Genomic DNA, 22,417 nt, shown 5'->3' on the forward strand with positions numbered 1-22,417 from the left:
GATCAAGACTCTGTCTCAAAAAAAAAGGACTGTCAGTTAACCAGCCATCCACTCTAGGCCGCTGAGACTGCCACACCTGTCTGTCCTCCAGGGAGTCCACAGGCTACCCAGCCCTCAGTGGAAACTCTGATAAGGAGGAAGAACAAAAAAATCCAGCACAGCTCATGAACATTTTGGCGGGGGTGGGGCAGGAATACCACAGTCCATGCTGAAAGGAAGTAACGGGTCTCTCCCTTTTCTCCAAGGGTTCTTTCTCTAAGAAGTTTACTGAGTCACAGAGAACACAAAATAAAAACAAAAGTCTCATTCTAATTGCTCTTTTTTTTTTTTTTGGACACAGAGTCTTGCACTGTTGCCCGGGCTGGAGTGCAATGGCGCGATCTTGGCTCACTGCAACATCCGCCCCCCGGTTTCAAGCGATTCTCCTGCATCAGCCTCCTGAGTAGCTGGGATTACAGGCATGTGCTACCACGTCAGGCTAATTTTGTATTTTTAGTAGGGATGGGGTTTCTCCATATTGGTCAGGCTGGTCTTGAACTCCCTACCACTGTGCGGTAGGGGCGGTGGCTGCGCTGAGCCACCGTGCCCAGCCTCTAATTGCTTTTTTTTTTTTTTTTGAGACGGAGTCTCGCTGTGTTGCCCAGACTGGAGTGCAGTGGCCGGATCTCAACTCACTGCAAGCTCTGCCTCCCGGGTTTTTATGCCATTCTCCTGCCTCAGCCTCCCGAGTAGCCGGGACTACAGGCGCCCGCCACCTCGCCCGGCTAGTTTTTTGTATTTTTTTTAGTAGAGACGGGGTTTCACCGTGTTAGCCAGGATGGTCTCGAACTCCTGACCTCGTGATCCGCCCGTCTCGGCCTCCCAAAGTGCTGGGATTACAGGCTTGAGCCACCGCGCCCGGCCTAATTGCTTTTTAATTAGGAAAAGTATATGTACTCCAGGAAGGGCAGAATAAAAATCATCACAACGAATAAAAATCATCACCACAAATCCACAAATAAAAAGGAATTCAAGGCCGACGCGGTGGCTCACACCTGTAATCCCAGCACTCTGGGAGGCCAAGGCGGGTGGATCACGAGGTCAGGAGATCGAGACCATGCTGGCTAACAAGGTGAAACGCTGTCTCTACTAAAAATACAAAAAATTACCCGGCCGTGGTGGTGGGCACCTGTAGTCCCAGCTACTCGGGAGGCTGAGACAGGAAACTGGAGTGAACCTGGGAGGCAGAGCTTGCAGTGAGCCAAGATCGTGCCACTGTACTCCAGCCTGGGAGACAGAGCGAGACTTTGTCTACAAAAAAAAAAAAAAAAAAAAAAAAAAGCAATTTAATATTTTGAAAATAGGCGGTCAAAAAAATTAAATAAAGAAAATATTTAAAAAGTGAAAAATAAAAATGAAAATAGGCCGGGCACGGTGGCTCAAGCCTGTAATCCCAGCACTTTGGGAGGCCGAGACGGGCGAATCACAAGTTCAGGAGATCGAGACCATCCTGGCTAACACGGTGAAACCCCGTCTCTACTAAAATACAAAAAAAATTAGCCGGGCGAGGTGGCGGGCGCCTGTACTCCCAGCTACTCGGGAGGCTGAGGCAGGAGAATGGCGTGAACCCGGGAGGCGGGGCTTGCAGTGAGCTGAGATCCGGCCACTGCACTCCAGCCTGGGTGACAGAGTGAGACTCCGTCTCAAAAAAAAAAAAAAAAATGAAAATAGGTGGTCTAGGTCAGGCATGGTGGTTCACGCCTATAATTCCACCACAGTGGGAAGCTGAGGTGGGCGGATCACCTGAGGTCAGGAGTTCAAGACCAGCCTGACCAACATGGAGAAATCCCATCTCTACTAAAAATACAAAATTAGTTGGGCGTGGTGGTGCACACCTGTAATCCCAGCTACCTGGGAGGCTGAGGTGGGAGAATTGCTTGAACCCGGGAGGTGGAGGTTGCAGTGAGCTGAGATCTCACCATTGCACTCCAGCCTGGGTTACAGGGTGAGACTCCATCTCAGAAAAAAAAAAAAAAAAAGGAAAATAGATATTTTCTAAATTTTAATTGTAGAATTTGATGAAAACTTTTTTTTTTTTTTTTTGGACACAGGGTCTTGCTCTGTTGTCCAGGCTGGAATGAAGTGGTACAATAATGGCTCACTGCAGCCTTGAACCCCCTGGGCTCAAGAGATCCTCCTGCCTCAGGCTCCCCAGTAGCTGGGAGCACAGGCATGCACCAGTTAATTTTTATCCAGCTAATCTTTAAATTTTTTGTAGAAATAGGAGCCTCACTGTGTTGCCCAGGCTTGTCTGTAACTCCTGGGTTCACGTGATCCTCCCACCTCTGCCTCCCAAAGTGCTAGAATTACAGGTGTGAACCATCGTGCCCAGCCTGAAGCAGTCATTTTTGTTTTTTTTTCTTTCTTTTTCTGTAGACCTCCTCTGTGGTCAAGATAGTGTTTTAGGGCTAGGCACAGTAGCATACACTTGTAATCCCAGCAACTTCAGGAGGCTAAAGCAGGAGGCAGGAAGATCACTTGAGCTCAGGAGTTTGAGACCAGCCTGAGCAACGTGGCAAGACCCTGCCTCTACAAAAAAATACAAAAACTAGCCGGGTGTGGTGGTATGTGCCTCTAGTCCCAGCTATGCGAGAGACTGAGGCGGGAGGCTCCCTTGAGCCTGGGAGGTCAAGGCTTGGGTGAGCCGAGATCTCGCCACTGCATTCCAGTCTGGGCAACAGGGCAAGACCCTTTCTCAAAAAAAAGAGAGGAAAACAGTGTTTTAAATGGATAAAATATTTAGTTAATATTTAGAGAAAAACTATGATTATAGATTAATATTACTATCTAGTTTCACCAGTTAGAAACAGAAATTGGGGCCAGGCGCGGTGGCTCAAGCCTGTAATCCCAGCACTTTGGGAGGCCGAGACGGGCGGATCACGAGGTCAGGAGATCGAGACCATCCTGGCTAACACGGTGAAATCCCGTCTCTACTAAAAAATATAAAAAACTAGCCGGGCGAGGTGGCGGGCGCCTGTAGTCCCAGCTACTCGGGAGGCTGAGGCAGGAGAATGGCGGGAACCCGGGAGGCGGAGCTTGCAGTGAGCCAAGATCGCGCCACTACACTCCAGCCTGGGCGGCAGAGCGAGACTCTGTCTCAAAAAAAAAAAAAAAAAAAAAGGAAAAAGAAACAGAAATTGGAAGGATTTTGTCAATGGATTAAAAAATAATAATAATAAGCCCCCAGCTGGGTGTGGTAGCTCACAACTGTAATTCCAGCACTCTAGGAGGCCAAGGCAGCCAGATCACTTGAGGTCAGGAGTTCGAGACCAACCTGGCCAACACGGTGAAACCCCGTCTCTACTAAAAATACAAAAATTAGCTGGCATGTGGCGCATGCCAATAATCCCAGCTACTAGGGAGGATGAAGCAGGAGAATCGCTTGAACCCAGGAGGCAGAGGTTGCAGTGAGCTGAGATCGCACCGTTGTACTCCAGCCTGGGCAACAAGAACAAGACTCTGCCTCAAAAAAAAAAAAAAAAAAAAAAAAAAGGCCCAGGTGCAGTGGCTCACGCCTTAAACAAGTTTGGGGTGACCCCTGCTGACCCTGGTTAACTACATTCCACCCCAGAAAACTCAGTATTTTTCTTTCAGAGCACTCATCATACCTCTCTCACCTGGCAGAAAGAAAGCTATTTATTTAAGGCCAGGAAGATGTCTACTGTGTCCCGAGTCAAACGGATGAGAGAGAATTTAAAAGACAAGTAAGATAACTCACAATCATTCTCTCTGCTTCAGCATCTGAATTTTCCCACAGACTTCATCATCCATAATCACTAACCAATCTTGGAGCAAGTGTGCCCAAATGCTTGTCCCCAAATCCAGCTGCTATACACACAAACGACTTAAGAAATGTATTTGCAAAATGTGGCTGTGTCACCACCAAGAACACTCTGGGTATTTGACAGCAATTCAACAGGAGCCTCAGAGACACCCACAGTAGCCAATGGAGCTTCAGAGACACCCACAGTAGCCAATGAGGCAGATGTTTCAGCTGAGCAAAGCAGATGTCAGACAAGGACAGCTACTGTGTCCAACTGTTTACAGCAAGCGGCTATTTCTCTCTCCACCAAGAATAATCTCAAGACAAAGAACAGGCCCATAACCATTTTTCCAGAACCACTTTAAAGATCATGGTTCCATGACAAAGGCAAAAGTATCACAGCACTTTCAGTCAACACGCAAAATCCCAAACACAAGTTCCTTTCCTTTACAGAACTGAAAAACTTTTACAGTACTTGAGAAGGGCTCACAATGCCTCCTAAAAATAAGTTGAGGGCGAACAGCTGACGGGCAACTATTACATAGAATAAGTTTTGTAGTCTATCCAGAAAATACCATGGGGTAAGCCTTTCTCCTGAATTCCAAGGTAGATTTCCTGCAACTCCCCCACAAATTAGTGTTAATTTTATTTATTCATTTATTTTTGAGACGGAGTCTCTGTCACCCGGGCTGGAGTGCAGTGGCGCAATCTCAGCTCACTGCAAGCTCTGCCTCCCGGGTTCACACTATTCTTCTGCCTCAGCCTCCCAAGTAGCTGGGACTACAGGTGCCCGCCACCACGTCCGGCTAATTTTTTTGTATTTTCAGTAGAGACGGAGTTTCACCAAGTTAGCCAAGATGGTCTCAATCTCCTGACCTTGTGATCCATCCTCCTCGGCCTCCCAAAGTGCTGGGATTACAGGCATGAGCCACTGCAGCCGGCCCAATTTTTATTTATTTTTATTTTTTCTCGAGACAGAGTCTTGCTCTGCCGCCCAGGCTGGAATGCAGTAGTGCAATCTCAGCTCACTGCAACCTCCACCTCCTGGGTTCAAGCGATTCTCCTGCCTCAGCCTCCCGAGTAGCTGGGACTACAGGCGCCCACCACCATGCCCAGCTAATTTTTTGTATCTTTTAGTGGAGACAGGGTTTCAGCATGTTAGCCAGGATGGTCTCCATCTCCTGACCTTGTGATCCGCCTGCCTCGGCCTCCCAAAGTGCTGGGATTACAGGCGTGAGCCACCGCACCCGGCCCCATGAAGAATTTTGCAAAGCACAAGTGGGTACAAAATTCACCAAGTTTGTAGGGTTTTTTTTTTATTTTTGAGACGTAGTCTCGCTCTGTTGCCCAGGCTGGAGTGTAGTGGCATGAACTTGGCTCACCACAACCTTTGCCTCCTGGGTTCAAGCAATTCTCCTGCCTCAGCCTCCTGAGTAGCTGGGACTACAGGCACATGCCATGACACCCAGTTAATTTTTTTTTTTTTTTGTATTTTCAGTAGAGATAGGGTTTCACTATATTACCCAGGATGGCCTTGATCTCCTGACCTCATGATCTACCCACCTCAGCCTCCCAAAGTGCTGAGATTACAGGCATGAGCCATGGCGACTGGCCAGGGTTTTTTTTTTGTTTTTTTTTTTTAAGACGGAGTCTCGCTCTGTCGCCCAGGCTGGAATGCAGTGCCGCGATCTCAGCTCACTGCAAGCTCCGCCTCCTGGGTTTATACCATTCTCCTGCCTCAGCCTCCTGAGTAGCTGGGACTACAGGCGCCCGCCACCTTGCCCGGCTAGTTTTTTGCATTTTTTAGTAGAGACGGGGTTTCACCGTGTTCGCCAGGATGGTCTCGATCTCCTGACCTCGTGATCTGCCTGTCTCGGCCTCCCAAAGTGCTGGGATTACAGGCTTGAGCCACCGCGCCCGGCCAGGTGTTTTTTTTGAGATGGAATTTCACTCTGTCGCCCAGGCTGGAGTGCAGTGGTGCTATCTCAGCTCACTGCAAGCTCCGCCTCCTGGGTTCATGCCATTGTATCTCAGCCTGACGAGTAGCTGGGACTACAGGCACCAGCTACCACACCCAGCTTATTTATTTATTTATTTATTTATTTAATTTGGTGAGACGGAGATTTACTCCTGTTGCCCAGTCTAGAGTGCAATGGTGCTATCTCGGCTCACTGCATTCTCCTGCCTCAGCCTCCTGAGTAGCTGGGACTACAGGCATGTGCCACCATATCCGGCTAGTTTTGTATTTTTAGTAGAGATAGGGTTTTACTGTGTTGCCTAGGCTGATCTCGAACTCCTGACCTCAGGTGATCCACCCGCCTTGGCCTCCCAAAGTGCTGGGATTACAGGCGTGAGTAACCGTGCCCAGCCAACACCCGGCTAACTTTTGTATTTTTAGTAGAGACGGGGTTTCACCGTGTTAGCCAGGATGGTCTTGGGTCTCGATCTCCTGACCTCCTGATCTGCTCGCCTAGGCCTCCCGAAGTGCTGGGATTGTAGGTGTGAACAACCGCCCCCAGTCGGCTTTTTTTGTTTTTTTGAGACAGAGTCTCGCTCTGTTGCTCAGGCTGGAGTGCAATGGCATGATCTTGGCTCACTGCAAGCTCTGCCTCCCAGGTTCACGCCATTCTCCTGCCTCAGCCTCCCAAGTGCCTGGGACTACAGGCGCTCGTCACCACACCCGGCTAATTTTTTCTATTTTTAGTAGAGATGGGGTTTCACCATGTTAGCCAGGATGGTCTCGATCTCCTGACCTGGTGATCCGCCCCCCTCGGCCTCCCAAAAGATTGGGATTACAGGCGTGAGTCACCTTGCCTGGCCAGAAGAGTAATTTATTAATGTATTCATTAATAAATTAGGCTTGGCCCTAGCTAATTAATCAGATTCCCAGAGATTAGGGCCACAACCCCAGCTGAAATCACAGGACTAGGCACTCTTGTCCCACAGGAGTGGTAAGTCGCATAGTGGTTTTAAAATGTTTGGATGGGGGGCAGGGGCAGGGGTGGTGGCTCATGCTTCTAATTTCAGCACTTTGGGAAACCAAGGCGGGCAGATCAGGAGCTCCTGAGGTCAGGAGTTCCAGATCAGCCTGGCCAACATGGCAAAAACTTGCCTCTACCAAAAATACAAAAATCAGCCGGGCATGGTGATGCACGCCTGTAATCTCAGCTACTTGGGAGGCTGAGGCAGGACAATCGCTTGAACCTGGGAGGTGGGGGTTGCAGTGAGCCGAGATGGAACTAGTGCACTCCAGTTGGGCAACAGAGTGAGAATCTATCTCAAAATAAATAAATGAAATAGGCCGGGCACGATGGCTCACATCTATAATCCTAGCACTTTGTGAGGCCGAGGCGGGAGGATTACTTGAGGCCAGGAGTTTGAGACTAGCCCAGCCAACATGGTAAAACCCCATCTTTACTAAAAATACAAAAATTAGCTGGGCGTGGTAGTGCATGCTTGTAGTCCCGGCTCCTCAGGAGGCTGAGGCAAGAGAATAGCTGAACCGAGGACAAGGAATGAGCCAAGATTAAGTCACTGCACTCCAGCCTGGGTGACAGAGGGAGACTCTATCTCAAAAAAAAAAAAAAAAAAAAAAGAATTTCATTAACAAGTATTGTGGTGGAAACCTTCCACTTTCACTCTGAGGTCACCTGCTCTAAGGGAAGATAATTACCATGTGAGGACATGGGCCCGAAGGAAAGCTCCATGAGGCAAGGAACTGAGGGCTCCTGCTACCAGCCAAGAGGGAACTGAGGATTCCAGTCACCAGCCTTGTGAGTAAGCCACCTTGGAATCAGATCCTCCAGCCCTGGTCCAGTTTTTATTTTATTTTTCTTTTTAAATTTTCGACCTCTACAAAAACCAGAAAAGTCTCCATCAAGTTTTTAGACGCCTGCAGCCCCAGCCAACATCTTGGTTGCAACTCCATGAGACCCAAAGTCATAATCACCCAGATAAGCCACTGATCAATTCCTGACCCACAGAAACTGTTGGATAATAAATATTTGTCACTTTAATCCATTAAACTTTGTGTTGTTACAAGCAGCAGAAAACCATTCCAAGTCAGCAGAATGGAAGCAGGAGCCTGAAAAGAAAGTGAAGGGGTGGGCATGGTGACTCATACCTGTAATCCTAACACTTGGCAAGGCCAAGGCAGGAGGACTGCTTGAAGCCAGGAGTTTGAGACCTGCCTGGGCAACACAGTGAGACCCCATCTAGATATTAAAAAAAAAAAAAATACACAAATAAACAAATAGGCTGGGTGCGGTGGCTCACATTTATAATCCGAGCACTTCAGGAGGCAAACAAAGGAGGGTCACTTGGGCGCAGGAGTTCAGGACCAGACTGGGAAAGAAAGTGAGACCCCATCCCTACAAAAAATTTTAATTTTTTTTTTTTTTTTGAGACAGAATCTCGCTCTGTCACCAGAGTGTAGTGGCACGATCTTGGCTCAATGCAACCTCCGCCTCCTGGGTTCAAGAGATTCTCCTGCCTCAGCCTCCCAAGTAGCTGGGACTACAGGTGTGCGCCACCACGCCCAATTAATTTTTGTATTTTTAGTAGAGACAGGGTTTCACCATGTTAGACAGGATGGTCTCAATGTCTTGACCTCATGATCTGCCAGCCCCAGCCTCCCAAAGTGCTAGGATTACAGGCATGAGCCACCGTGTCCAGCCAAAAACAAATTTTTAATAAAAATAAATATGGGTGTTGTGGCACATACCTGTAGTTCCAGACACTCAGGAGGGTGAAGCAAAAGGAAAAAAAGAGGGCCAGGTGCGGTGGCTCACACCTGTAATCTGAACACTTTGGGAGGTCGAGGCGGGCAGATCACCTGCAGTCAGGAGTTTGAAACCAGCCTGGCCCACATGGTGAAACCCCGTCTCTATTAAAATACAAAAAAAAAAAAAAATAGCTGGGCATGGTGGTGGGCACCTGTAATCCCAGCTACTTGGGAGGCTGAGGGGGGAGAATCGCTTGAACCCGGGAGACAGAGGTTGCAGTGAGCTGAGCTCTTGCCACTGCACTCCAGCCTGGGCAACAAGAGTGAAACTCCGTCTCAAGAAAAAGAAAAAAAGAAAAAGAAAAAAAGAAAAGGAAAAAAAAAGACGGAATCCTCCACCATTTCTAAATCCTGATGATCTCATTCAAGCCCGTGACCCCATCTTACTTCTGGTTCCTTGGACTTCCCAGAGCAAAAGCGAATGGAATGCTTCCATAGCGTGAACTAGTTTTAATATGTTTTCGATGCTTTATGCCAAAAGCATCCCAATCAGTATAGCAAGGACTAAGAGAACTGGTACAATGCCCAAATCCTTGTCCACTTGAGGCCAGGGTCATTCTATTTCCTCCTCCCCTGATCTGCACTTACTCTTTAGCTTTTTTTTTTTTTTTTTTTTTTTTGAGATGAAGTCTTGCTCTTGTCAACCAGGCTGGAGTGCAATGGGGTGATCTCAGCTCACTACAACCTCCGCCTCCCGGGTTCAAGCAATTCTCCTCCCTCAACCTCCCGAGTAGCTGGGATTACAAGTGCCTGCCACCACGCCTGGCTAATTTTTTATTTTTAGTAGAGACAGGGTTTCACCATGATGGCCATGCTGGTCTCTAACTCTTGGACCTCAGGTGATCTGCCTGCCTCAGCCTTCCGAAGTGCTGGGATGACAGGCGTGAGCCACCGCGCCCGGCCCAGCAAGCTCCATTTTTTATTTATCTAATATACTACCTGTACCCTCCAGTAGAATAGAAGCTCCTTGAGGACAGGAAGTTCTTTTGTTGAGTACTATATCCTCAGCCCCTAGAACTATCCCTGGCTCCCAGCAGACACTCGGAGAGTATTTGTAGAGTTATTCTGCTCTAATTGAATGCAGATTGAAATTGCAATCAAAGAAGTAGTGTCATCTGATGCTGGCGCTGGAAAGATACCGGCAGCCAATACATGGAAGGAAGCGCGTCACAGCCTCCTCAGCTGGAATCACAAGGTTTAGAACCCGGGAGTAAACGAAACCGCCTGCCCTGATAACCTATCAGTCTGTCCATGGGCAATCTCTCTCCTTGACAACTGTCGGCCAACGAACGTAGGGGAGAGCAGGAACGCTAATCACAGTGTTTGGCCTGAGTCCCTCCCACAGACCAGCAACCTCGGCTGCGCTCGGGGCGCTTTCCCGGGGTGCCGGACGCACGAGCTTGCAGACAGCGTCCTGAGAGGACACACCTCCCTGATTCCCGTGAGGCTTCTCATCCACATTCTTCTACCATAAAAAAACACCCTCAAGCAACCTGGGCGGCACCAAGAGCGAAACTGGCCACGGCCGGCTCACCTACTCTGCGCCACGGCGGGGAGCTCCCCAACGGGAGGTAAAACCCCGCTTTGAGGAACAATGGGGTTTGTTCTGAACGCCACTGAAGCCCAGGCTGCGGCAACCGGGGAAACCCGAGAACCAGCCTCCAGAGGCGCTGCGGCCGACCCACTGAAGGCCTTGGGGCCCCGCCGCAGCCTCCCGACCCGCACCCGACTCGGGAAGGCGGAGGAGCTGGGCGGCAGCACAGGCGGGGTCCTCCAGGGGCCGAGGGACTGGGGAACTTGGGGGCCGGGGTCGCCGAGGCAGGGGGACCGCGTCCCAGAGCGAAGGGGCGGCCTGCGGCACCCCTGCGGCGTGCACGCGCGAGGACGAGGCCGCGCTCACTCACCTGCCGCCGCGCCCTCTCACCCGCCCGCGCCGCGGGCCCGCCCCCTGGCGTCACTTCCGACCAAATGGGCGGGCGGGGCCGGAAATGCTCGGGCTCTGACCCCGCCCCGCCGGCATGCTTCGGTTGCTCAGCAACGGGGATCGTGGGCGCGGCCTCCTTCGGGAACCTGGCAGTGTCCTGTTTGTCGCTGTCGCAATGGATGCTGAACGTCCTCGCCCCTCTTCGTTCCCTTCCCCCCCTCCGTCCTTGCTCCTTTCCGTCCTCTTTCCCCTCCTTCCCTGCGTCCTTGCTGCGTCCTCGCTCCCCTCTCCGTCCTCTCCCCACCGTGTCCTCTTCCCGCCTTCTTTCTCGACGTCGACCCGCGATCGCCGATCGCCGGCCTCGCCCCTGCCTCCCGGTGCTCCCAGCGTTTCTCCTCTTTGACCACGAGGAGAATTGCTGGCAGTGGGGATGCGAATTTTCGACCTTGATATATTGTCGCAAATTGGGAGTGTCACGTGATTGTACTGACACCCCACGTTGATCAATATTGGGCATGATGATTAGAATCACCACACAGATCAGGGTATCTAAGAACTCCGGCTCCAGCAAGCCTTCCGCCTCCACCTCCGGAGTAGCTGGAACTACAGGCAGGTGCCACCATGCCCGGCTGAATTTTTCCTGTTTTTTAGAGACGGGGTCTCACTGTGTTGCCCAGTCTGGTCTCACCTGAACTCAAGTGATCCGCCCGCCTGGACCTCCCAAAGTGCTGGAATTACAGGCGTGAGCCATCGCGCCCGGCCATCTTCCCTATTTTTGGATGAGGGTATGTAAATTATCTATCCCATTTTATGTTCAGTGTGTGGAGGAAAGGTAATGTGTCTTGTTCATTCACAGGTCTCTGCATGAACAAGAGTTGCACCTGGAAAAGTTCACCCAAGAGAAGGCCCAGTGGAAAGAAAAAGTTGGGGCTGACTTGTAAACAGCTTAAAATTTTAATGCATTTTTTATTCCATACACATATCCTTCTTCAAGGCTGTAAACATTCCTGTTTTATGGGTTTTGGACCCCAAAATCTAAGTAAACAACCATTGGTTGTCCAGTAGACTAGGCTGATTTAGGAATGACCCCTTGGAAGACATACTCAAAAATAAAAACAAGAATTAAAAAATCCCACAAAGCCAACGAATGAGCAGAGACATCAGCAGTCAAACACTGTGGGAGAGAGAGACTCTAACAAAATTACTCTGGGCTGGCCGGGCGCGGTGGCTCACGCCTGTAATCCCAGCACTTTGGGAGGCCGAGGCGGGCGGATCACAAGGTCAGGAGATCGAGACCACATGGTGAAACCCCGTCTCTACTAAAAAAAATAGAAAAAAATTAGCCGGGCGCAGTGGCGGCTACTGCGCCCGGCTACTCGGGAGGCTGAGGCCGGAGAATGGCGTGAACCCGGGAGGCGGAGCTTGCAGTGAGCCGAGATTGCGCCACTGCACTCCAGCCTGGGCGACAGAGTGAGACTCCGTCTCAAAAAAAAAAAAAAAAAAAACAAAATTACTCTGGGGCCGGGCGCAGTGGCTCTTGCATGTAATCCCAGCAGTTTGGGAGGCTGAGGCAGGCGAATCACTTGAGGTCAGGAGTTTGAGGTCAGCCTGGCCAACATGGCAAAAACTGTTCCCTACTAAAAAGACAAAAATTAGCTGGGCATGGTTGCCTGCACCTGTAATCCCAGCTACTTGGTGAGGCTGAGGCAGGAGAATTGCTTGAACCCGGGAGGCAGAGGTTGCGGTGAGCTGAGATCATGCCACTACACTCCAGCCTAGGTGACAGAGCAAAACTCTGTCTCAAGAGAAAAAAAAAAAAAAAAAAAAAAGAAACTACTCTAGGCCAGGCATGGTGACTCATACCTGTAATCCCAGCGCTTTGGGAGGCCAAGGCAGGAGGAAGATTGCTTGACCTCAGAAATTTGAGACCAGCCTGGGCTACATAGTGAGATTGGCATCTTTATTTATTTTTTAAAAAATTTTTTGGCTGGGCACAGTGGCTCATGCCTGTAATCCCAGCACTTCGGGGGGCCGAGGCAGGTGGATCATGAGATCAAGAGATCGAGACCAGCCTGGCCAGCATGGCGAAATCCTGTCTCTACTAAAAATACAAAAAATAGCCAGGCATGGTGGTGCATGCTTGTAGTCCCAGCTACTTGGGAGGCTGAGGCAGGAGAATCGCTTGAACCCAGGACTTGGAGGTTGCAATGAGCCGAGATCGCGCCATTGCGCTCCAGCCTGGGTGACCGAGTGAGACTCCATCTCCAAAAAGGAAAAAAAAAAAGCCGGGCGGGGTGGGTCAATCCTGTAATCCCAGCACTTTGGGAGGCTGAGGCGGGCGGATCACGAGGTCAGGAGATAGAGACCATCCTGGCTAACATGGTGAAACCCCATCTCTACTAAAAATAAAAAAAATTAGCCAGGTGTGGTGGCGGGCGCCTGTAGTCCCAGCTACTTGGGAGGCTGAGGCAGGAGAATGGCGTGTACCTGGGAAACGGAGGTTGCAGTGAACTCAGAAGAGCCAGACCCTGTCTCAAAAAAAAAAAAAATAAAAAGGCCGGGCACAGTGGCTCATGCCTGTAATCCCAGCATTTTGGGAGACCGAGGTGGGGGGGTGGATCACCTGAGGTCGGGAGTTCAACACCAGCCTGGCCAACATGTAGAAACCCAGTCTCTACTAAAAATACAAAATTAGCCGGATGTGGTGTCGCATGCCTGTAATCCTAGCTACTCGGGAGGCTGAGGCAGGAGAGTTGCTTCAACCAGGGAGGCAGACGTTGCGGCGAACCGAGATCTTGCCATTGCACTCCAGCCTGGGCAACTAGAGTGAAACTCCGTCTCAAAAAGAAAAAAAATGGGGTCTCCCTCTGTCCCTCAGACTCAAGTGCAGTGGCAGGATCACGGCTTACTACAACCTCTGCTTCCCAGGCACAGGTGATCCTTTCACCTCAGCCTCTGGGGTAGCTGGGACTACAAGTGTAAGCCACCATGCCCAGCTAATTTTTTTACTTTTTTGTAGAATGGGGTTTTGCCATATTACCTAGGCTGGTCTTGAACTCCTAGACTCAAGTGATCTCCTGCTTTGGCCTCCCAAAGTGCTGGGATTCCAAGCATGAGCCACTGTGCCTGGCAGTTGTCTGATTTCTAATAACTGTGGCAGTTTGGTAGGTGCATACTTCAGATGATGTAATTGCTTTGTCCAAATGGCCAATTGGAAGCAAAATCATGCCTTAGAACATTATTTAAAACTTGTTGGCCGGGCGCAGTGGCTCATGCCTATTATCACAGCACTTTGGGAGGCCGAGGTGGGCGGATCACGAGGTCAGAAGATCCTGGCTAACATGGTGAAAGCCGGTCTCTACTATAAATACAAGAAAATTAGCTGGGCGTGGTGGCGGGCGTCTGTAGTCCCAGCTACTCAGGAGGCTGAGGCAGGAGAATGGCATGAACATGGGAGGCGGAGCTTGCAGTGAGCCGAGATCGCACCACTGCACTCCAGCCTGGGCGACAGAGTGAGACTCCGTCTGAAAACAAAACAAATGAAAACAAAACTTGTCTTACCGTGTCTGGACTTTTGATGCTTTTAGCCCACCAACAGTCTTTGTTGTATTCTTAGAGTAAGTCTTTTTTTCCCCCTTCCAGGGCAGCAATCATTAAATTATCATTTGTGAAATGATTTTTTGTAAATGTAAATTTTATTTTTAAATTAATTTTTTTGAGGTGGAATGTCAAAATAGACCACTCCCGGCCTATTTTTTCTTCTTCTTCTTCTTCTTTTTGAGATGGAGTCTCCCTCTATTGCCCAGGCTGGAGTGCAGTGGCACAATCTCAGCTCACTGCAACCTCTGCCTCCTGGGTTCAAGTGATTCTCCTGCCTCAGCCTCCCGAGTAGCTGGGACTACAGGTATGTGCCACCACGCTCGGCTAGTTTTTTTCTATTTTTAGTAGAGACAGGGTCTCACCATGTTGGCCAGGCTGGTCTTGAAGTCCTGACCTCATGATCCATCCGCCTTGCCTCCCAAAGTGCTGGGATTACAGGCGTGAGCCACCGTGCTCGGCCTTTTTTTTTTTGAGATGGAGTTTTGCTTTTGTTGCCCAGGCTGGAGTACAATGATGCAATCTTGGCTCACCGCAACCTCTGCCTCCCAGGTTCAAGCAATTCTCCTGCCTCAACCTCTGGAGTAGCTGGGATTACAGGTATGTGGCACCACGCTTGGCTAATTTTGTATTTTTAGTAGAGATAGGGTTTCTCCATGTTGGTCAGGCTGGCCTCAAACTCCCGACCTCAGGTGATCCGCCCGCCTTGACCTCCCAAAGTGCTGGGATTACAGGCATAAGCCACTGCCCCCCGCCTGGCCTGTTTTTTAAGTTTTAAGTCAATTTTTGAGACAGGGTCTTTTTTTTTTTTTTTTTTTTTTTTCTGGCCTCCTAAATTGCTGGGATTACAGGTGTGAGCCCCCGTGCCTGGCCAAGACAGGGTCTCGTTCTTTTGCCCAGGCTTCAGTGTAGTGGTGTGATCACAGCTCACTGCAGCCTTAACCACCCAGGCTCAGTCTGTCCTCCAACCTCAGCTTCCTGAGTGGCTGGAACTAGAGGCAAATGCCACCACACCTGGCCTATATTTATTTATTTATTTTAAATAGAGAGCGGGGGCCTGGCGTTGTGGTTCACAGCTGTAATCCCAGGACTTTGGGAGGCCGAGGTGGGTGGATCACCTGAGGTCAGGAGTTTAAGACCAGCCTGGCCAACATGGCAAAACCCGGTTTCTACAAAAGTACAAAAAAAAAAATTAGGTGGGCATGACGGCGGGTGTCTGTAATCCCAGCTACTGGGGAGACTGAGGCAGGAGAATTGCTTGAACCCAGGAGGCAGAGGTTGTAGTGAGCCCAGATCGCACCACTGCACTTCACCCTGGGCGACAGAGCGAGACTCCATCCCAAAAATAAATAAATAAAAAATAAAGGCCAGGCGCGGTGGCTTATGCCTGTAATCCCAGCACTTTGGGAGGCTGGGACGGGTGCATCACCTGAGGTTGAGAGTTCGAGACCTGCCTGACCAATATGGAGAAACCCCGTCTCTACTAAAAATACAAAATTAGCTGGGCGTGGTGGTACATACCTGTAATCTCAGCTACAAGGGAGGCAGAGGCAGCAGATATTGCTTGAACGCGGGAGGCAGAGCCGAGATCAGGCCATTGCATTCCAGCCTGGGTAACAAGAGCGAAACTTCATCTCAAAAATAAATAAATAAATAAATAAAATATAATAAAAAATAAGAAAAGTTTTAATAGAAGTCTATGCCAGACTATGCACACATAAGTGCATGCTATAATTCTATTATCACATAAAGTAATTGCTGAGACATACCTGTTTTTAGCCCCTGGGACGGTAGACCATGAGCTCACAGAAGGACGACCACGAGGTTTTAATCATAGAACCTAATATTAATGCCATAACTGATGGGCAAACATGGTGGTTCACACCTATAATCCCAATACTTTGCTGGGCTGAGGAGGGAGGATAAGGAGCCTGGGAGGTCGAGGTTGCAGTGAGCGGTAATCGCGCCACTGCACTCCAGCCTGGGCAACAAAGCAAGACCCTCGCTCAAAAATAAATAAATAAATGAAAATAAGTAAAATTCCATGCTTTATTTAACTTTCACAAAAATCATATGAGGGACACCTTTAGGAATCCTCATTTCACAGATTTAAAAAAAACGAGCGTCGGGGAGCTAAATATGCTCACGGTTTCATGGCTAGCTTAGAAAAAGCACGGATTTATCTTGTTTTTGATAGACTGTATTTGACATTATTGTAGTTTACCCTCCGTAGAGACTCGTTTGAGGTCCTGGGGGTCTAGAGTAAAATCAGCGTTGGGATTTTGGTTCCTTCCTTGGACAACTTCCGTAGGCCACTCAGAACCTCATTCTCCCCCAAGCACCCACCCTAGAAACTACATTTCCCAGCAGGCTGTGCGCCGGCGCCTTCGTACTTCCTCCCGGCGTCCCCCGCGGCGGGAAAGAGCCGAGTGGGCTCGAGGCCGACGCGACCATCATTTGTCGACGCCGCTGCCGCTGCCTTCCTGAGAGAAGCCGTCGCGGCCGTCCCCACCGCCTCCGCCGGCTACCATGTCCGCCCAGGCGCAGATGCGGGCCCTGCTGGACCAGCTCATGGGCACGGCTCGGGACGGTGAGTCACAGCGGCCAACCAGGCGAGGGTCTGGGGTGGGAGTGAGGCGAGGCCGCCGGGCGGCCTGAGGCGGGGGCCGCGATCGTCTGCGCCTGCGCTTGCGCGGGGCACCCCTCCTCCTCCGCCGCGCGCCGACCGCAGGCGCCGGGCCTTTGTCTAAGCCGGTTGGTCTCTGAGGCGGCCGTGGGTCCAGGTCCGGCTCCTCTTTCGGAGTCTGCGCCACGGATGGGGCTTCAGCCTCCTTCCCGTTTACCGTCCCGCTACTTCCTCCCCGACGGGCGCCGCGGCTCCGTGCCCCTCCGCGAACTGTGGAGTCGGCGAGGGGCTGGAATCAGCGTGGGCTCCAGGTCGCTGGCAGCCGGGTGGCAGAACTCCTCCGAGGCTCCTTGGGAAGAAGCTACACCCGAGGGAGCCGGATGGGCCTCGAAACCCTGGCCCGTTCTGGTTCTGTACCATTGCAAGGGGAGCCGTAAACTGAGCCTTTCTAACGTGGGTTTCTGCCGAGTACTTTTCCAGCTCCCTCCTTCCCCCAGCACACAGGAGAGCCTCTGTGTAGCCAGCGCTTGGCAGTGGTTAGGTAGGTTGTACTGTGTAGGGAGGAGCTCAAGATCATGATGGTTGTCACAGGAGAAAGCGGTTGCATCTTCGCAAAACTATATACCTGCTGTGGTTTGTGTTTTCTTTTCTGCTGAAGTAATGAAGTTGTAAGTTCACACTGGCACATTCTCAGGGCTGTGCAGATTATTTGCACTTTATTTCATAGGTGAATAAGTGCTTTTTAGCTTTCTTTGTATATTGAGTTGCTTTTGAATTGCTTCCCATATTTTTATTTCATACAAACTGAACAATTGTGGCCCCTCTATTTTATTTATAAAGGTTCAGTGTATCTTTGCCTGCCTACATCAATCTGCAAGGGAGTTGCAGAAAGCCTCATGTTCATCGAGCCGTGAGTCACAACCAATTTCTAAGCTGTTATAACAAAAAAGTGTTTGCTTTTTTTCACAAGTAACTTTAAAAGTGTAGTTTAGAAAGAAAACATTTTCAATAAAAAGACACTACATTAATCCTGGATGCTTGCAAATCCTAAAATATATTCCTCCTCTAGCGTTGCACAGCTCTGTGTTGTATACACAGACTAGCTTTAGAATTTGTCACATACCACTTTGCCTTTACTTTTATGTATCATTCCCCCGACTTCCTTACTGCAGGTGTGGGCAAGAAAACTTTTCCTTTAACACTTTTCAACAGCGGGCATAAAATTCTGCAGCTGAGGTCTTGAAGAATGCAGATGGGTACAGTATGTGTTGGAGCTCACAGTGTGTATTGACTAACCTAGTTCCTTTTTGCTTTTTTTGGTATTGTCTTGTTAAAAGTGACTCCCAGGTAGCAACTCTCTTTTTTAAGGGTGGGGACGAAAGGGGCATAGGAAGAATAGATCTAGATTATTTAACAGTCTTCGATAGCGTTTGAAAGCTTTCTTCTTCATTCAATTTTGGGCAAAATACTGCCTCTGCATTTGTTCATAACTAAAAGATTAATAAGTAGCTTTTGTTGGTGGAAATTACCAGCTCTATAAGTCGCCCTTGGTGGTTCATGGACCTCTGATTAGCTTGGGTTTTGGAATCTCATTGCCACATGTATATGTGGAGCCAATGGCCTTTTGGTGCTCAGCTGCTTACATCTGACTCCTTGACTACTTTGGTACACTGATGGAGTCAGATCTCATTAAGTGTGATTCTTCATGATATAACTGGCCTCAAAAAAATGTGTATTCCACTCCAGTGTAAATATCTTTAGATCAGCTTTTCATTGTATTTGATGGGGAGAACACAGAAATGATAGACTGCAAATGATCCAGGTGAATCATTACACTAGTGTTTTCTTGTGGTTAACGTGATAATATTGTCTTATTTAAAACCACAAATGAATTTCAGGAGACGAAACCAGACAGAGGGTCAAGTTTACAGATGACCGTGTCTGCAAGAGTCACCTTCTGGACTGCTGCCCACATGACATCCTCGCCGGGACGGTAGGTGCATTTTGGGGGACCTCATGGAACACTCTGACATGAGTGCTGGGTAGGCAGTGATGGTTTTTCTGTGTTGAATTTTGTTTTAAGTCTCTTTTTCTCTAAGTGGCTGAATTACAGCAGGTAATCCTCCGCTTGTTTGTATGCATGCATGCGTGCGATGGAGTCGTACTCTGTATTGCCCAGGCTGAAGTGCAGTGGTGTAGTCACAGCTCACTGCAGCCTCGAACTCCTGGGCTCCAGTGATCCTCCCGCCTCAGCCTCTTGAGCTTCTGGGACTACAGGCATGAGCCACTGCTCCTTGCTCAGTCCTCCACTTTTTAACAGGCAGAAATCCCTGATGCCGTTTAAATGATAGATTCTATTCATTTGGTAGGATTTTATATTATGGTACAAATTTCACTGTTGTAAAATTCTGTCTGTAAGATTACCAGATTTTTTTGTAAAGTCATTTATACTGCGATATTCACAACTAAATAGGGCAAGTATTCTAATTTGGCTGCAGCAAAAAATATGCTTTAGGTCAGCCTGAAGTTCTTTGAAGATTCTGCGTGGGTTGGTTTGTTTGACCTCAAGTTGAATGTGTGGAAGACTTTTGATCTACAAAGGTACATTTTCTTCCCCAGATTATTTGGTTTTTAAAAAATCAGTTGAGGATATGTTGATTTTGTAGTTTTGTGTTGTGCCACCCTTTCAAGAAATTAACATGCTATGTGACGAATATAGACCCCTGCAATTTTAAGGTCACTTCAGATGAACAAAACGGATAAATGCTAGCTTTGTGTAATGTGCATTTATTCGAAGTAAGAATTTGAAAAGACTGAATAGTGGAGGATTATCTGTGGTGATTCAGCCACTGAGACAAAAGGAGTCCTGTAGAGACCACCCCCATTCTAAGGTTTCACAGCTACCTCACAGAGGATAAAAACTGTTCTCTCATTTTAAGGATAAAATGTGCATGTGTTAGAGGATGTTTTCTTCATGATGAATCAATCATTGCTTTTATTAGGGAGAAGCACCTTCTGGAAAACCCCTCAGATGTGTTAAATCTTCTCAATCTGACTTTTCTGACAGCAAATGCAAAATGAATGCCAAACCATGTGCCTCTGTTCCTTAGGTGTTGTCTGCTGTTTGGCCTGGGCTGGGAAAACGTTACTGTTTGCTGCAGATTACTGTGGGTACCGAGGTCAATACAGATTAATGATTTCCACTCGTCAAAGGCAGTTTCACTGTAGGGTGTTTTCGTAGGATGCTCAACTTGGAATTCTTGATAAACCCATCGTGAAAGAAGTCAGAGCAGATAGCTGTGTACTCTCAGGAAGATTTCAACCATGTTTTCCTCGGCCAGACCCTGTGTGTGTAGCGTAGCTGTGGAATACTGGTGAGAAAAATCTCAGTGAGAGGATTTCTCATTCTTCTTTTTTTTTTTTTGAGTTTGCTCTTGTTGCCCAGCCTGGAGTGCAGTGGCGTGATCATGGCTCACTGCAACCTCTGCCTCCCGGGTACAAGCCATTCTCTTGCCTCAGCCTCCCAAGTAGCTGGGATTACAGGCATGCACCACCACACCCGGCTAATTTTTGTATTTTCAGTACATACGGGGTTTCACCACATTGGCCAGGCTAGTCTGGAACTCCTGACCTTGTGATTTGCCCACCTTGGTCTCCCAAAGTGCTGGGATTACAGGTGTGAGCCACCGTGCTCCGCCAGAGTGAGGGTATTTCACACAAATGTTTATTGTTAGTTATAGGTGAATTTGCTAGATGTTTTTTGGACACCTACTTTGTGCCAGGCACTGGAGATAGTGTGCCAATAAAGTCTTTACTCTCATCTAGTGGGGTGAGAGGATGCATGATGAATAAGTAAATGAGTAGATAATGAGCTGTTGTAGATTGGGGGAGGAGGAAAGGCCTCTCAGGGACGTGTGAGCAGAGACCTGAATGGTGAGCAAGAACACGTGTAAAGTTTGGGGATTTGGTGCTCTGGGTGGAGAGTGCAGAGGAACAGAAGGAACACCCCTGATGTTTCTGGACTGGCGTGAATTAGCAGCGAGAGGGAGGCAGGGGTTATGGAGGCCTGTAAGAACCAAGAAGCCATGGATCGAGGGCCGTCACTCCAGTGTTTGGAATTGCGCAGGGGCAGCTCAGCAGCAGGGGTTGGAGAAGCATCCTGAGAGGCAGGAGGAAACCCAGGAAACCCGTGTGCATGTGAAGACAGTGCCTTGCACAGGTGTGAATGAACAAATGTCAGAGGCTGCTGATGGTCAGTTGGAATAAGGATTGGAAATTCAGATAGGGTTTGTTGTAGAGATTGATCCTTGCTGGGTTTTTTGTTATTGTTGTTGTTGTTGTTGTTGTTGAGACGGAGTATCACTCTGCTGCCAGACTGGAGTGCAGTGGAGTAATCCTGACTCATTGCAACCTCCGCCTCCCGGGTTCTCCCAAGCGATTTTCCTGCCTCAGCCTCCTGAGTAGCTGAGGTTACAGGCACGTGCCGCCACACTCGGCTAATTTTTGTATTTTTAGTAGAAGCGGGGTTTCACAATGTTGACCAGGATGATCTCGATCTCTTGACCTTGTGATCCACCTGCTTGGCTGCCCAAAGTACTGGGATTACAGGTGTTAGCCACCATGCCTGACTGTTTTGTTTTTTTTGGAGACACTGTCTTGCTCTGTTACCCAGGTTGAAGTGCAGTGGCTCGGTCTTGGCTCACTGCAACCTCTGCCTCCCATGTTTAAGCGATTCTTCTGCCTCAGCCTCCTGAGTAGCTGGGTATACAGGTGTGCAACACCACGCCTGGCTAATTTTTGTATTTTTAGTCGAGACGGGGTTTCACCATATTGGCCAGGCTGGTCTTGAACTCCTAACCTCGTGATTTACCCACCTCGGCCTCTTAAAGTGCTGGGATTACAGGCATGAGACATTGCGCCTGGCGAGAACTGTGTTTTCTGAAGGTTCTGGAACCGTTGGTGCCCTTCCTGGTCAGCAGTGTTAGACCAATAGAAGGTACAGAAGAGAACACAGGTTGTTGAGTAAAAAAGGCCTGACACACTGGATTTAGCAGCCATTTGGAATATTGTGGAAGGACTTAATGAATGTGATATCTCAGCTCTGCTTGATGTTAGGCATCCAGGGGAATGGCCAGTAGTATTTTTCCCTGCCTCGTTGGCAAAGCTGAAAAAGGTACATCCAAAATCATAGAACCCAAGCCTGTCCTCAGTGTGCTTTAGCGGGGACTGTTTTGGGAGCTCTCACATTGAAAAGTAAGTGCTGAATTTTGCTTCATGTGAGGTTTTTTTTTTTGCTTGCTTTTTTTTTTTTTTTTTTTTTTTTTTTTTTTTTTTTTTTTTTTTTTTTTTTTGAGACGGAGTCTCCCTCTGTCGCCCAGGCTGGAGTGCAGTGGCCGGATCTCAGCTCACTGCAAGCTCCACCTGCTGGGTTTACGCCATTCTCCTGCCTCAGCCTCCTGAGCAGCTGGGACTACAGGCGCCTGCCACCTCGCCCGGCTAGTTTTTTGTATTTTTTAGTAGAGACGGGGTTTCACCGTGTTAGCCAGGATGGCCTCAAACTCCTGACCTCGTGATCCGCCCGTCTCGGCCTCCCAAAGTGCTGGGATTACAGGCTTGAGCCACCGCGCCCGGCCGAGGTTTTTGTTTTTGTTTGTTTGTTTGTTTGATAGAGTCTCACTCTGTTGC

General features: G+C 49.0%; 1 protein-coding gene across 2 annotated transcripts in view; it reads left to right on the forward strand.

The window, feature by feature from the left end:
- Positions 1–6,782: 6,782 nt before the first annotated feature.
- The window catches only part of LUC7L (LUC7 like), a 54,421-nt gene continuing 38,786 nt past the window's right edge, over positions 6,783–22,417 (forward strand). The window contains exons 1-3 of one of the 2 annotated variants that reach the window (XM_050774722.1): positions 6,783–6,792; positions 16,544–16,696; positions 18,631–18,725. In XM_050774722.1, the coding sequence (XP_050630679.1) occupies positions 16,636–16,696; positions 18,631–18,725 (156 nt within the window). In that variant the 5' untranslated portion in view covers positions 6,783–6,792; positions 16,544–16,635. Of the gene's footprint in view, positions 6,793–16,522; positions 16,697–17,572; positions 17,643–18,630; positions 18,726–22,417 lie in introns of those variants that run through there. The other variant, XM_050774723.1, reaches the window with a different exon arrangement.

The sequence above is a fragment of the Macaca thibetana genome, chromosome 20, assembly GCF_024542745.1.
Source record: "Macaca thibetana thibetana isolate TM-01 chromosome 20, ASM2454274v1, whole genome shotgun sequence".
NCBI classification, from domain to species: domain Eukaryota; kingdom Metazoa; phylum Chordata; class Mammalia; order Primates; family Cercopithecidae; genus Macaca; species Macaca thibetana.